Source organism: Schistocerca gregaria, chromosome 2 (assembly GCF_023897955.1).
Source record: "Schistocerca gregaria isolate iqSchGreg1 chromosome 2, iqSchGreg1.2, whole genome shotgun sequence".
Taxonomy (NCBI): Eukaryota; Metazoa; Arthropoda; class Insecta; order Orthoptera; family Acrididae; genus Schistocerca; species Schistocerca gregaria.
The window spans coordinates 491802529-491818903 of record NC_064921.1 but is presented as its reverse complement, the minus strand read 5'-3'; the positions used below and the strand labels follow the sequence as shown (position 1 = coordinate 491818903).

The window sequence follows — 16375 nt, the reverse complement described above, 5'->3', positions numbered from 1 at the left end:
ATTCTCACAGGCTTTTGTTGTTACTTGTCATGAAATTAATCTCTGCTGAGAATACTTATTACACTCACTGTTGAAATATTTAGTGGTAGGTTTAAGTGTTCCTTGAAATTGTTTTGTAAGGAAGGATGACTACCACTGGGAATGTTTTATATGGCTACCAGAGAAGGCATTCAGGTGATAGGTAGTACTGCATACTATTGTTATTGATCAAGTAATCAGTGCAGAAGGTGAGACATTGTGAATACTCCCATGGCTTTGAAAATTTAATTTATTGAATAGTGTACAAACAGACTGATGACCATGCTGTTTGGTCCCCTTCGCCAAACCAACTCCACCGCCGCCGCCACCACCACCACCACCACCACCACCACCAACAACAACAACAACAAGAGTACAAACAGTTGGTTCTCCTTATTACTTCAGAAATCAAGGTTATGTTTATTGACAAATTATCACAGAAGGCTATGTTAGGGAAATAATACAAAGATCAAAAGTTTTGGTGTGTTACCTGTGGTTCCATAAGCATGGAAAATTTCTAGTAGGGCTGTGCATCTGCTGCCACCACTGATGGAAGTAGCAAGCACATTTATAAGAACTTCACAATAGATTTATGAGAAACAGTGAAACTGAATTTCAAGTAAGTTCATTACATTAGCTTGTACACAGCATTACACGTGTTGTTTTGAACATGAATACGGTTCACTCACATGTGGTTCACAAAATGCTGTCTGCAAGCAGAAGCAAGGGAATGTGTCAGTAACAAACAATCTCATTTATTTATAAAAGACAAGTCACAGCCTATTGGAATATTTGAAACATGTTGTGATCTGTGATGAAACCTTTATTTCCTCAGATGAAAAATCAATCAACGGAAAGATAGAATAAAATATCTCAGAAAATGAGATGCATGGAAATTATGGGAAACTGGTGTTTTGGGACACACAGTTTTAGTGATAACATCTTGGGAACATGTTAATCAGATACACCTTTCCTCTAAATTATGTAAATATATGGTTTCTGGTTCTGTCAGTGCTTGGTAATAATGTAAATATTAAAATACACTGCCATTTTTGTGACAAATGAAAAGTTTTACACCAGTTAATGTTAAAATATTCAAATATGAAGTAGTCAAGGATATATTTACTCACCAACAGCAACTGTAAAACATAGCTAGAAATGTAGTTGCTTTTTATGCTAATTGAGATATATCATCATAAGGACTTATATTATTAACTTAGGTAGATGAACAATAGATGGAAAAAAACAAGTTTTCCTTTATGATGAGAACTATTTAATACTGTATGTAAGAATATCACTGGAAATAGTAGAATGAAAATATAACAAGTGGTCCAGAGCATATAATATAATTACTCTGTGTTTAAAGATTTTTTACTTTCTGAATTGCTGTAAAAGGATTTTTGCCCCACACCAATGTAAGCAACTAACTCCTTTATGTTTATTTCATCAGTCTGCTGCCAGTGAAATCAGGGCTATGGGAAAATAATGAAATAAATGACAAATGAATATGTGACAACTGTTGTCATTTCTTATTTGTGTACACAGACTTGTTTATTTTTGCAGTTTTTGTAGTATGCCATAAGATGGTTTCAATAATAATGGGCACTGACAGTCTTGTAAGCTACAGCTAATGTAGAAAATGTCTTGAAAAAACAAAAATGTTTTCCTAAACTGGATGCTCTGAAAGCTCAAAGTGCCACTTTTATGATTTGTGAGACTAGGCCAGACATTTCAGAATTGGCATTGAAGTTAATAATTTAAGGACACAATTTTGGTATTAATTCATTAGATATCCAATTTGTGACTACTTAGTGGTAACATGTTCAATATCTCAAGGTTAATTACAGAAAAAATTGTATTTGTGAAACATTAGTTAGGTATTGAAGCTATATATAATTATATGAACAGAAACACTCGGGAATGAGAGAGAGTCAGTGGGTGAGAGAACACAGACAACATGGGCAGTATGGCATTGAGAAGGTATTGCTCTTGCCCTACAACATGAAGGACTAAAACTTTGTGTGTCCTCAGTAAAACTGACAGGAATAGATGTAATTACATTGCATTGCAGACTTATTGGTGGTTTCTGTCCATCAGACTAGAACTAGTTTAAATGAATGGGCAGTAAAATTTTTGGGTGTATCAAAACTGAGGAAAAAATAGAAGTGGGGTGGTGAGAGCAAGTAACACAGAGGATTAATATTAATGTCATTTTTTTGCTTTTAATCACTGTGTATCTCAAAAACTCAAGCATGCTTTAATGCTAAGTAATTATTTTGCAGTATGGGCATGAGCAAGACACTTTTGCTCATATATCGAGAAAACGGTATACTCCGTGGCCTATACCGTGGCATGAGCATTAACTATATGCGAGCCATACCTATGGTTGCTGTATCGTTCGCAACATATGAGCTCATGAAACAGACACTTGGGCTTGATACTGGATTGAAATTGTAAACTGGTGAGTAAAGTGTTACACACACACACACACACACACACACATACACACACACACACACACACACATTGATATTATTTGTGAGTGAGGAGCACAAGTCTTACTTCATTTCCAGCTGTTTTAAAATGACCATCACAATTTATATTAATACCGATAAACTTTATTGCGTGGACATTTAGGGAGGAGAAGAAGAAGAAGCAGTCAATCTTATGACAATTCACACAGTTTTTTGTGTTGTTAAACACTATTTTTGTTGTTGTGGTCTTCAGTTCAAAGGTGGGTTATATGCAGCTCTCCATGGTATTATATCCTGTGAAAGCCTCTTTATCTCTGGATAACTACTGAAACTTACATCCTTCTGAATCTGTTTATTGTATGCATCTCTCAATCTCTCTCTATGATTTTAACCTGCACACTTCCCTCCAGTACTAAATTTGTGATCCCCTGATGTATCAGAACATGTTCTCTCAATTGATCCCTTCATTTAGTCGAGTTGTGACACAAATTTATTGTCACTCCACTTCTCTTCAGTACCTCCTCATTAATTACACAGTCTAATCTTCATCATTTTTCTGGAGCACCACATTTCAAAAGGCTCCATTCTTTACTTGTCTAAACTATTTATTGTCCAGGTTTCACTTCCATACATGAATACACTCCACACAAATGCCTTCAGAAAGTACTTCCAAACACTTAAATCTATATTTGATGTTAACCAAATTTCTCTCCTCAGAATGCTTTTCTTGCCCTCACCAGTCTACTTTGATCATCACCAGTTATTTTGCTGCCGAGATAACAAAACTATCACAACTTTCAGTGTATCAATTCCTAATCTAATTTCCTCAGCATCACCTGCTTTAATTTGATTACATTCCATTATACCTGTTATGCTTTTGTTAATGTTCATTTTATATCTGCCTTTCAGGGTGCTGTCTATTCTATTCAACTGCTCTTGCACTCCTTTGCCACCTCTGACAGAATTACAAACGTCATTGGCAAACCTATGGCAATTTTTAATTCTTTTCCCTGAACTGTAATTCGTGCACCAAATGTTTTTTTGGTTCCCTTTACTGCTTGCTCCGTGTACAGTTTGAATAACATCAGTGATAGACTACAACCATGTCTCACTCCTTTCTCAACCGCTGCTTCACTTTCACTCTTGACTCTTATAATTGGCATCTGATTTCTGTACAAGTTGTAAAGAGCTTTTTGCGTGCCCCCTGCAGGTCCTGGGGTTAAAATAGGCCCAAGGTATTCCTTCCTGTTGTAAGAGACATACATTTTGGCCTTTATGTAATGGTCCCGTGTAGGGTTTGACCTCCATTTTTCCAAATTTTCCTGAAGAGCAGGCCAATTGGGGAAGGGCACCTTACATGGTGCATTGTGTCCATCATGCATTGAGATATTCAGCATCCTTTATCATCATGGCTTTGCAGTTCCTCTCATTCTTCATCTCTTGGGCGAGGACACCATCCTGGGTGGACTTCCTCCATCCCCTATGCAGTGTCGTTTTGTGCACCAATGATGACAATGGACTTCTCTGCATCTCATATCTGACACGGTAGCCAGTCTGTTGTGGTGGGGCCACCTTGTACCCTGTTGATTGTAGTCCCCTGACTACACAGGGATCACTCTGCCGATGCCTGTGCCATTCACTCCACATGAATGCCAAGGAGTAGAGGCCCGTCACCCTGGAGCATCAGGACGCCTGGCAATAGCCATCCTGCCAGGTGGCCTTTGCTGCGCCAGGGTAGCGCACATGGAGAGGGCTCCTGGTCGGAATGGGTGGCATCTGGGCAGATGACATGCCATGAAGTGTACTGCACCATCACTTGCTGGTGGTCAAACACCAGTAGCCTCTTAAGCATTCAACAGCTTAATTTAATGCACAAAAGTATAACCCCTAAACATTCCCCTCCCTGGCCCACACTGTGAGAGGAACACCAGGCTAAGTATTGCAGCAGATCTTATTCGCCCTGGTACGTAGTATGTATGAGAGAGGATGGGGAATCCTTCATGTCAATGAACCCTCAGCTTTTGTGGAGCATTTAGAGGACAGGTTTGGAGAGGTGGAGGGATTGTCCAAAATGTGATCTGGGTCAGTTTTGTCAAAAACAGCATCCTCTGCCCAGTCATGGGCTTTACTCGCCCTTGACAAGCTGGGGGATGTTTCTGTTTCCATCACACCCCCTAAGAGCTTAAATGTGGTCCATGGTATTATATTCCACCGGGACCTTCTTTTGCAGTCTGATGATGAGCTGCACGCTGATTTAGAGTGATGAGGTATTCATTTCATCTGGCGTGTCTATCGGAGTCTGAGGGATAATCAGGTTGCCACCAGTGCCTTCATCTTGGCCTTCGAATGTGACACATTACCCAAGAAGGTCAAGATGATGGTGTACTGCTGTGATGTCAAGCCACATATCCCTGCCCTGATGCGATGCTATAAGTGCTGGACGTTCGGGCCTATGACTTCCCACTGTACTTCCAGCATCACCTGTTAAGATCGTGGATGTCCATCCCAACCCAATACTGCACGTGCCCCACCTCCCATCTGTGTCAACTGCAGCAAGCAACATTCCCCTTGCTCACTGGACTGCAGGATTCTCCTAAAAGAACAGAAAATCGTGGAATTAAAGATCCTGGACTGACTGACCTACTCTGAGGCTAATAGGAAATATTAAATGCTCCATCCCATGTGCATGACATCAACTACTGTTCCAGCCCCATCCATTCTGCCAATTCCAGCTGGCTCTCAGAGGTGTAAGACTACACCTGCCCCTTGATGGTGGGGGGCACTTCTCTACTTGTTGCTCCCGCACTACCTAACTTGGCAGCAATGTCCCCACAACCATCGGGGACATCAGTCCCCACTTCTCAGCTGGAAAAGCATCATTCTTCTTTGACTTCTCTTGCTAGGAAGGGGTCCCTTGATTCCCTCCCTTCCCACGCTCTTAACGGTGCCAAAGCAGACACTCGCCAGTGGCTGAAGAACCCACAGGTAACTGGTTGTAGGGCTTCACGGTCCTCATCAGTCAAGCGCTCCGAGCCAGAAAAAACCTAAGGAGCAGTGAGAGAAACCCAAAAAGAAGAAGACCCCCCAAGAGCCCAGACATCATGCTGGCACCCACACCACTGCTACCTACAAGCTTTGTGTCTGTGGATGAGGTGGAGATTCTGGCACCCCCTAGATCTCACTGGACCCTCAGACACAATGGATAGTGATTGAACGGGTACTCAGTCGGTGGCAGGAGGTGACCCAGAGGTGTAAAATGACTCCTTGAGCACTTTGTCTTCCCAGCCTCATGATAACATCATCCACCAGTGGAATTGTGGTGGTTTTTTCCACCACCTGGCTCAACTACAGCAGCTGTTAAGCTTTACACCTGCTTTCTAGATTGCCCTGCAGGAAACCTGGTTCCCGCCCTCAGCAAGTATAGCGGATATTGCAAGAACCATAAGGAATATAATAGAGTATCAGGTGGTGTTTTTGTATATGTCCTGAACTCGGAATGTAGTAAACCTGTGCCCCTTCAAACTGCTCTTGAAGCTGTGGCTTTCAGGATAATGATACAGAAACAAACTGTCTGCTACATATTTCTTCCCCCAGTTGGTGCAGTACCACTGAATGTATTGGCTGCACTGATTCATCAACTCCCTAAACCTTTCATACTTTTGGGAGACTTTAGTGCCCATGGGGTGGCACCCTGCTTACTGGCCAAGGGAGAGATATAAAAAAAAATTACTGTCACAACTCGACCTCTGCCTCCTAAATACTGGGTCCGCCACACATTTCAGTGTAGCTCATGGTACTTAGTTGGCCACTGATTTATCCCTCTGCAGCCCAGAACTTCTACCATCTGTCCACTGGAGAGCCCATGATGACTTGTGTCATAGTGACCAGTTTCCCATCTTCCTGTCACTCCCCCTGCATCATGCTAATGGATGCCTATCGACATGGGCTTTAAAAAACAGGCAGACTGGGAAGATTTCACCTCTGCTGTCACTGTTGAATCTCTCCCACATGGTACCATCAATGTGGTAGTTGAGTGGGCCACGAGAACAATTGTTTCTGTGGCAGAAAACTCGATCCCTTGTTCCTTAGGGTGCCCCTGGTGAAAGACAGTACCTTGGTGATCTCCAGAAATCGCTGAGGCTATTAAAGAGCATAGGTGGGCTCCACAGCAACATAAGCAACACCCTTCCCTAGAGCACCTAATAGCTTTTAAACGGCTCCATGCCCACATTCGCCATCTTGTAAAAAGACAGAAACAGGAATGTTGCGAGAGGTATGTTTTCACCATTGGGTACCATGCATCACCTTCCCAAGTCTGGATGGAGATCAGACGTGTTTTTGGGTACCAGACCCCAACAGGTGTCCCTGGCATTAACATCGTCGGCGTGTTATCTACTGACGCAAACGGGATTGCTGAGCACTTTGCTGAGCACTATGCTCAAGCCTCTGCATCAGAGAATTACTCCCCAGCCTTTCACATCCTCAAACAGCAGATGGAGGAGAAAGTCCTCTCATTCACTACACGCCACAGTGAACCCTGTAACACCCCATTTATGGAGTGGGAGCTCCTCAGTGCCCTTGAACATTGCCCAATACAACTCCTGAGCCCAGTCAGATCAACAGTCAGATGATTAAACATCTCTCATTCAACTACAAGCAACATCTCCTCGTCATCTTCAGCCAGAAATGAGGTGATGGCACCTTTCCATGGCAGGAGAGCATCTTCATTCCAGTGCTCAAACTCGGTAAAAACCTGCTTGATGTAGATAGCTATTGGCCCATCAGCCTCACCAACATTGTTTGTAAGCTTTTAGAACATATGGTAAGTCAGAACATATGGTAAGTTGGTGGTTGTGTTGGCTCCTGGAGTCACAGGACCTACTGGCTCCATTCCTAGGCAGTTTCCGCCACAGTTGCTCTACCACTGATAATCTTGTATCCCTTGAGTCTGCCATCTGAACAGCATTTTCCAGGCACCAACTACTGGTTACCAATTTTTTGATTTACAGAAAGCATATGACACAACCTGGTGACATCATATCCTTGTCACTTTATATTAGTAGGGTAACCGGGGCCCACTCCCGATTTTTATCCAAAACTTACTGTCGCTTCATACTTTCCGTGTGCAAATGGGTACCTCTCATGGTTCCTCCCCTACCCCTTTCCCATCTCCCACATATCCAGGAGAATGGAGTACCACAGGGCTCTGTATTGAGTGTGTGTATATTTTTAGTGGCCATTAATGGTCTAGCAGCAGCTGTGGGGCTGTCAGTCTCACCTTCTGTGTGTGCAGATGACTTTTGCATTTCGTACTGCTGCTCCAGTACTGGTGTTGCTGAGCGGCACCTACAGGGAGCCATCCACAAGGCACAGTTATGGGCTCTAGCTCACAGTTTCCAGTCGTGAAGTTGTGTGTGACACATTACTGTCAGCGTCGTACCATTCATCTGGGACCAGAATGTTACTTTAATGATGATCCACTCATGGTAGTGGAAATGTATCGATTCTTAGGACTGGTTTTTGATGTCAGATTGACTTGGCTTACTCACCATCATCAGCTTAAGTGGAAGTGCTGGCGGCACCACTATGCCCTCAGCTGTCTGCACAACACCAGCTTGGGTGGAGGTCACTCTACACTGTTGCAGATCTACAGCACTCTTGTTCAATCCTGCCTTAACTATGGAAGTGTGGTTTATGGTTAGACAGCACCCTCAGCATTGCATTTAGTCAACCCAGTGCACCACTCTGGCGTTCTCCTAGCGACAGGAGCTTTTAGGACAAGTCCAGTGACCAGCACGCTTGTGGTGGCCAGAGTTCCTCCATTGCAGGTTAGGTGTGCACAACTGCTGGCCAGTTACATTGCGCACATTTGTAGCTCTCCTGAGCATCCGTATTACCATCTTCCTTTCCCACCCACGGCTGATCATCTCCCGCATTGGAAGCCCAGGTCAGGGCTTAAAACTGCAGTTCACGTAAGACCCCTCCTATTGGAACTCGAGCCCTTCCCCTTACCACCTCTACTCGAGCTCCATTCACATACCCCTCCATGGTGTAAACCTAGGCTATCGGCCTGGACCTTTCGCATGGCTCTAAGGACTCAATTAACCATGTGTATCTCTGCTGTCACTTCCTTTTGAGTCTTGCCGTATCCCAGGGCTCTGAAGTGGTTTACACTGGGGGCTCAATGGCTGATGGTCATGTTGGCATGACCTGTCTTCACAGAGGACATGTTGAACCGCACTCTTTGCCAGATGGCTGCAGTGTTTTCACTGCAGAGCTGGTGGCCATATCTTGTGCTCTTGAACACATCTGCTCATGTCCTGGTGACTCTTTTCTTCTTTCTTCTCTGTCCTGACTCCTTGAGTGGTCTTCTACCCTTGCCATCCTTTGGTAGTGCCCATCCAGGAGTCCATCTATGCCATGGAGTGGTTGAGTCATTCAGTGGTGTATGTCTGGATTGCCAGGACACGTTGGTATCCCAGGCAATGAAGTTGCTGACAGGCTGGCCAAACAGGCTACACTGAAACTGCTTCTGGAGATCGGCATCGCCATAAATGACCTGAATTCGTTATTACACAGCTTCGGGAGATGTAATGGCATAATCTCAGTACACAGAAGAAACTGCTTGCCATTAAGGAGACTATGAATGCGTGGAAGTCCTTCCTGCGGGGCTCTTGCAGGGACTCTGTGGTTCTCTGTCGGCTCTGTGTTGGCCATGCTCGGGTGACCCACGGCTATCTCCAGTGCCGTGAAGACCCACCTGTGTCAGTGCAGTGCCTGGTTGACAGTGGCCCATATATTTTTGAGCTGTCATTCTTTGGCTGCCATGTGACAGAATGTTCAGTTACCGGACTCGTTGCCATTAATTTTAGCTGACAACACCTCATCATTTATTTTAGTTATACATTTAATACATGAGTGTCGGTTTTATCGTTTGATATGTTTTAACACATGTCCTTTTTCCCGCTGTGTTCCCCACCTTAGTGTTTTCAGGCTGGAGGTTTTAATGTGTCGTAGAGTGACTGGCTTATTCTTTTTATTCTTGTGATTAGCCAGCCATGGTCACCTGCTCTCTTGTTTTACTTTCTTCTATCTGTCTCTCGCATCTATATGTTATTTTCTTGTCCAATTTTGTCCATTTTAGTGTTTGTTGCTCTTCTGACATTCTTGTGGTTTTTCCTTTCTTCCAGTATTGTGTTGTATGTCTCATTTGTTTTACTCCCACCCTTGTAGAATTATTTTAATCAGAACAAGAGACAGATGACCTAGGAGTCTGGTCCCTCCCCCCCCCCCCCCCCCCCTCCCTCTTTAAACGAACCAACCAAGCCTTTTGCTTCCTGTATTTTACCCCTGCTACCTCCAGAATTTCAAAGCATTATCTAAGTTTACAAATGCTATAATTGTAGGTTTGACTTTCCTTAACCTATCTTCTAAGAGAATATGTAGGGTCAGTATTGCCTCTTGTATTTCTACATTTCCTCAAAATCCAAACTGACCTTCCCTGAGGTCAGATTCTACTAATTTTTCCACTCTTCTGCAAAGAATTCATTTTAGTATTTTGCAGCTATGACTTATTAGATTGATAGTTCAGCAATATTCACACCTGTCAGCACCTGATTCCCTCGGAAATGGAATTATTATGTTATTGTTTAAATCTGAGGGTATTTTGCCTGTCTCATACATCTTTCATGCCAGATAGAATACTTCTGTCAAGATTGTATTGCGGAGTATTTCTGAGAGAATGTCCATTCCATGGGCCTTATTTTGACTTAGGTGTTTCAGTGCTCTATCAAATTCTTCTTGCAGTATCATATCTCCCATCTCATCTTAATCTAATTCCTTTTCCCTTTCAGTAATATTGCCTTCAAATTCATCTTCCTTATACACGCCCTCTATAGACTCCTTCCACCTTTCAGTTTTCCCTTCTTTGCTTAGCATTGGCTTTCCTTCTGAGCTCTTTATATTCATACAGTTGCTTCCCTTTTCTCCAAATGCCTCTTTAATTTTCCTGTTGGTGGTATCAATCGTACCCCTAGCCAAATGTGCTTCTATTTGTCCTATAACCATTCCTGCTTAGCCATTTTACACTTCCTATCCATCTTAATTTTTAGACCTTTGTATTCCTTTTTGCCTGCTTCATTTGCTGCATCTTTATTTTTTTCTCCCTTCACCAGTAGAATTCAAAATGTCCTGTAACACTCAAGTATTTCTACTAGGTGTTGTCTTTTACCTTTCAGATTCTCTGCTGCCTCCATTATTTCATCTCTCAAAGTTACCTATTTGTCTTCTACTGTATTATTTTCCCTTGTTGTAGCCAGTTGTTGCCCAATGCCCCCTCTGAAAATCTTGACAACCTCTCATTTTTTCAATTTATCCAGGTTCTGTCTCCTTAATTTCCAACCTTTCTGCAATCCTCCAGTTTTAATCTGCAGTTCATAACCAATAAATTGTGATCTGAATCTACATCTGCTGCTGGAAATGTCTTACCGTTTAAAATCTCGTTCTGAAATCTCTGTGTTATCATTATATAATCAATCTGAAACCTTCCAGTGTCTCCAGGACTTTTCCATGTATACAACCTCCTTTCATGATTCTTAAACCAATTAAACAGAGTGTTACCAATGATTAAATTATGCTCCGCACAAAATTCTACCATGTAGCTTCCTCTTTCATTCCTTTTCTCCATTCCATATTCACTTACAATTTTTTACTTCTGTTCATTTTCCCACAGTTTAATTCCAGTCTGCACCACAATTAAATTTTCATCTCTGTCAACTGTTTGAATAATTTCTTTTATCTTATCATACATTTCTTCAATCTCTTCATCACCTGTAGAGCAAGTTGCTTTATAAACTGTACTGCTGTTGGTAGATGTGGGCTTGTCTATATAGGATATGATATGCACCCACTATGCTGTTCATATCCTATTTTCATATTGATTATTAAACATACTCCTGCATTTTTCCTGTATGATTTTGTGTATGTAACTCTGTATCCACCTGGCCAGAGGTCCTGTTCCTCCTGCCACTGAATATCACTATTACCCACTATATCTAACTTCAAACAATCCATTTCCCCTTTTAAATTTTCTAAACTATCTGCCCAATTAAGGGATCTAACATTCTATGCTCCAATCTGTAGAATGCCAGTTTTGTTTCTCCTGATGGCAACATCCTCCTGAGAGTCCCCATCTGGAGATCTGAATGGGGGGCTATTTTACCTTCACAATATTTTACCCAAGAGGAGGTCATCATTTAACAATACAGTAGAGGTGCATGCCCTTGGAAAAAATTGCAGCTGCAGTTTCCTTTTACTTTCAGCCTTATGCAGTACCAGCACAGCAAGGCCATTCTGTTTGATGTTACAAGGCCAGATGAGTCAGTCATCCAAACTGTTGTTAGAATTTATTAGTTTCATCGATTTGTTGTGTAAATTTTGTAAATGTTCTCCAGAACCTGCCAGGGAACACGATCGTCTGCCAGAGTATGTAATAATTTGTTTCTGTTGACTTTATTGGAATTTTTTTTTTAAGTTGATGAAGGTGATATGTGTTTCTAGGTTAAAGTATCTATATTTTTCAATTAGCAGTTTGAAAGGAACATAGTTTCTTTTCAAAAGCCATTTTGGTGCTCACATATGCACTTATGATGAGTTTATAGTGTCTGTACAATTTATTTTCAGTGTTAGCAAAGTTTCAAAATTTTTAATTGGTGAGCTCAACAGGCCTATTTCTTGGTAGTTGTTTTTTTTTCTTCCTCCCCCGAGGATGGCAACTGACATAGTACAGCTCTCACGTACATCATCTCCTGACCACATCGTATTTAAGAAGTTTAGCAGTCTATCTATAAATGTCTTGCTTGCATAATTAAACAGCTTTAGACTGACTGAATCTTCTCCTGGGGCCTTTTTTATTTTATTTGATACTTGTTTTAGGTACATATTTAGAGATGGTTTCTCTTGATTATTCCCCTGATAGTTGGACTGTGAGGAAACTGATGTTTGAGGCCCTAGTTTCTGAAAGTATTGTAACCATTTAGGTAAAGGGACAGGGTTCACTCTCGCATTCTGTTTTATCTCACCTTTCCAGCCTTAGTAATTTTAATTGTGTGTGGTTGGGAGCTGTAAATATCATGTTCAAAAGGGCCACAAATTCTTCACAACTCTGTTCTTTCCACACTTTCTTTTTCCCCAGCAATTGCTCTTTTTTCTATGACATTCTGTTATATATTCTTCCTCCCCTGCTGACTAGTATTTCACATGTGGTTCTCATCTGTCCTTTATAGCCTTTTGAGCACCATTATCCTATTTTCTCAGTCCTTTCTTCCTGTGCCATTTTGCTTTTCTACCAAGGAGCGGAGTGACAGCTTCTCTTACAATGTATTGGATGGCCTCACATTCTTCCTTTGAGCTCCATTTTATAGGAGATTTTTCATGACTTTTTTGATATAACCAAACTATATTGGGGTGTTTGAAAAGCCTTACGGGGAAGACAGTTCTTCATTAATTGGCAGTTTCTTGTTCTTATTTTTCTGTCATCTTAGTCTTATTTGTATGGAACTTTGTCAGTGATTATATTTAATTTCAGGACCGTGAAACACTCTGGCAGCCAATACCATATCAGCCACTTTGTTATTACACAGAATATTTGTGGCTTACTTTATTTTCGAACATTGTGTTCATAATTCTGAGTTGATTAGATAGAGTGAAATCAATTACACTGTAACTATTAATTGTTATTGCGTGTCTATTCCCCAAGGGGGCCTGCATTACTGTGCTGATCTTCTGTAACTCACAATACAACTTGTAATTTTTCCCATTCAGCATGAGCATAGGCATCATTCACTGTGGTGTAGCCTCATGATAATTTTAATTGAACTGAATGATCTTTTTGCTTCAGCCAATGTATACATGGACTGCTGACCTGAAGCGTTTCCATACTATCATCACAGCACCAGTTTTTGCTCGTTTTCTGAGATCAACTCAACTCTTGAACTGTAAGTAATTCTATGTCTCATTTGAGCCTCTTACATTCTTTTTGTTTCTGAAGTTGCTGGTACTGAAATTCCTCTTCTCAGCAATGTTATCTAGCTCGTATTCTTCATGAGCTATGTCTAGTATGTTTCACATGATGATACAGTATTTACAATATTCTCCATTTTCTATGCATTATATTTTACCATAGCTGAGTCATCAATATCACTCCATTTATTTCCCAGTCAAGACTTGAAAGCATGAGGTGATGCTCTTCCAGAGGGTTGCTGACTGAGGGGGGCTGCCACCTTTAGCTTCTGGACCAGCAGTCCTTAGCGTAGGGAGCTGACACTGTTGGTAACTCGCTTTAACCTGGGAAACAGATGCTGTCTGGTGGCTTTGAGAAAATTCTTCTGCTTTGTCAACAATTGAATGAATGGTCCTCTTACAACCTGAAAAACAGTGACTATCTTCAACTGTAACCCTAACAAGTGATCATTACAAGGTACTGCCCAGTGGACCAAGGTTTTTCTTTAAGAGGTGTTACACCTGTATCACTCACCCTTCACCCTAGCTTGTGACAGGTAGTGTCTGGTTTCCCAATGTTGAGCTTGTGTTAGATTTATGACAACTACCTAAAAGTTAAAGTGTGAAGCACTGATTAAATAACAACACACTTTTAGAAATGTATTGTGTTAATAGTCATCAATGAAAAGTGCAGGATGGAAAAAAAAAAACAGTAATAGGAAAAGTTGTTGAGTTGCAAGCAGGCACAACAAAAAGATGACTATACATTTTAGCTTCTGCCCAAAAGACCTTCTTTTGAAGTACACACACATTTACACAAGCATAGCTGACACTCATTAATTTCATTTGGTTAGAAATGAAATACTCTCCAACTATTTATATCTCAGTACTGTCACTTTTGGGAATGCACATTCTCAGGTGTTAAATTGTAGTCAGTGCTTATTGTTCCTCACACTAAAATACTGAGTATGGTAATTTTCCAATTATGGGAAACTCTGCAGATGTTAGTGTCTATTTCATGTTGTCTTTCAAATAACTGGTCAGAGAGCTAAATGAGAGGACAATCATATTTCTTATTTCCCTCTTACATTATGCACAAATTAAAATATGTAAAAAAACATTAAAAAAATAACTGAATCATTATTTTAATTTCTCTGTATTTCATTTGGTCATATGACTCTCAATATTCATACTTAATATAATTTAATCAAGCATCACACTAATTTATTATGTACTGGCACTAGATTCTGATTTGACACATTCTTTTATTTTTCAGAATTTTTCGAGATGATGTGGGGAACGTTGTCCATTCCATAAATATTGTTTGATGGTTAATAGAGGTTAATGCCATACAAATCTATAATTATTTATTAAAATTATTTTAGTGTCCAAGCAGTTTCCTTATTTATTCTTTAAATCTGACATAGTTGCGAGAGCATAGTGGTAAATTCTTGGTAACAACACTTGACTGCAAAGAAGGGGTAAAAAATGCTTTGATTGCAGTATTTTCTGCAAGTTTTCAGAATTTCTCATTAGAAATTAAAGACAGCACTATTCCTTAATTCCTTATGGCAGTGAATCAGTTTTTTATTGTCAAGATGTAATAGATTTCACATGTACATAGTTACCTTTAATCATGACAATTACGCAATTTACTCCCAGGGAGCTACATTTGTGCTAATACTTTTAAGGTTGGAACAAAAAGACAATGTGTCTTTTATTAAGTGTGATAGGATACTGCAGCTTCAGTTAAATATAGAATAATTAGTTTTTATACTTTCTTGTTTCAGTACGGTTCTGTACATGAGATAAAGGAAAAGTAGATTTTCTCCAACTTACAATACTGCAGTGCCTCTATGAATGACATGACATACACTGTAATTTTTGTTTGATGATTGGAGTAGAACAAGCTATTTACAGAAATCCTTGGCACTCTACTCATCATGTCAGTATTATTCCTGTTATAGTTCTTTGTTTTAAATGGTACTGTGAATTGTATGACTTGTATACCAAAGATTGTTTGTGAAGGGAAAGGATGGGAGGCTACAGAAAATGATTTCCTTCCCATGTATGTAAGGCCATTACTTAATTATATTTTAATGTCATGTATTTTTGAAGTGTTTATTTTTACAAAGGATGTTATGTAAAATGTGTTACTTTTCCTTTGTACACTAGAGTATGTGACATCTATTTTCAGAAGGTGAAAGAATAATATTTTATGTATGAAGATACTGGTGTTTATTTGCTTTTTATTAAATGATTCTTAAATTTATTTTTCCATTGACACCAGTAGATCGTACTCATCAGTAAGGTTAGGTAAGAAGGGAACAATAAGATTTCACAGAATCATAAAAGCTTACTTAGTCACAATCAATTTACATGACGAGCAATACAAAGATGTTTATAAAGGACATACATTAGATGAAAAATTCAGTGGTTTCCTATAACTTTTTTTAAACCACTATGATCTAGTTTTACAATGTGTCAAGGATAACTACAGTAGAAACCCAGATGAAGAGTAGGTAACCATCTGAAATTGAAGTTTCATGTGCCAGGAGAAGAGATCTTTATTAACACTAAGCACTACCAGCAGCTCAAATCACAGCAAAAATGCACCACAAACAGTAATGCAAAATCCTTCACAAAAACATTTAGAAAATCAAACACTGTTCAGTCTGTTGTGAACATTAAAGTAACTGACCACTAAATTCAATAAATACTTCCCAACAGTAACTGAAACACAATGAGAGAAATTAAATTATATGAAGCATGGTAGTTCGCGTACTTCATCACCAGACACCACATTTGCAAAAAATACTGCTAAAGATGATACAGCAATTATGATTTTACTAAAAACTGTAATTCTTCTGGTAATAATGGTATTT

At 40.2% G+C, this 16375-nt stretch overlaps 1 protein-coding gene across 1 annotated transcript in view; it reads left to right on the top strand.

The window, feature by feature from the left end:
* LOC126327996 (graves disease carrier protein-like) overlaps window positions 1-15721 on the top strand; it is a 184168-nt gene extending 168447 nt beyond the window's left edge. The window contains exons 7-8 of the mRNA XM_049995936.1: window positions 2301-2479; window positions 14767-15721. Coding sequence (XP_049851893.1) covers window positions 2301-2475 — 175 coding nt within the window. The 3' untranslated portion in view covers window positions 2476-2479; window positions 14767-15721. The remainder of the gene's footprint in view (window positions 1-2300; window positions 2480-14766) is intronic.
* The last annotated feature ends 654 nt before the right edge of the window (window positions 15722-16375 follow it).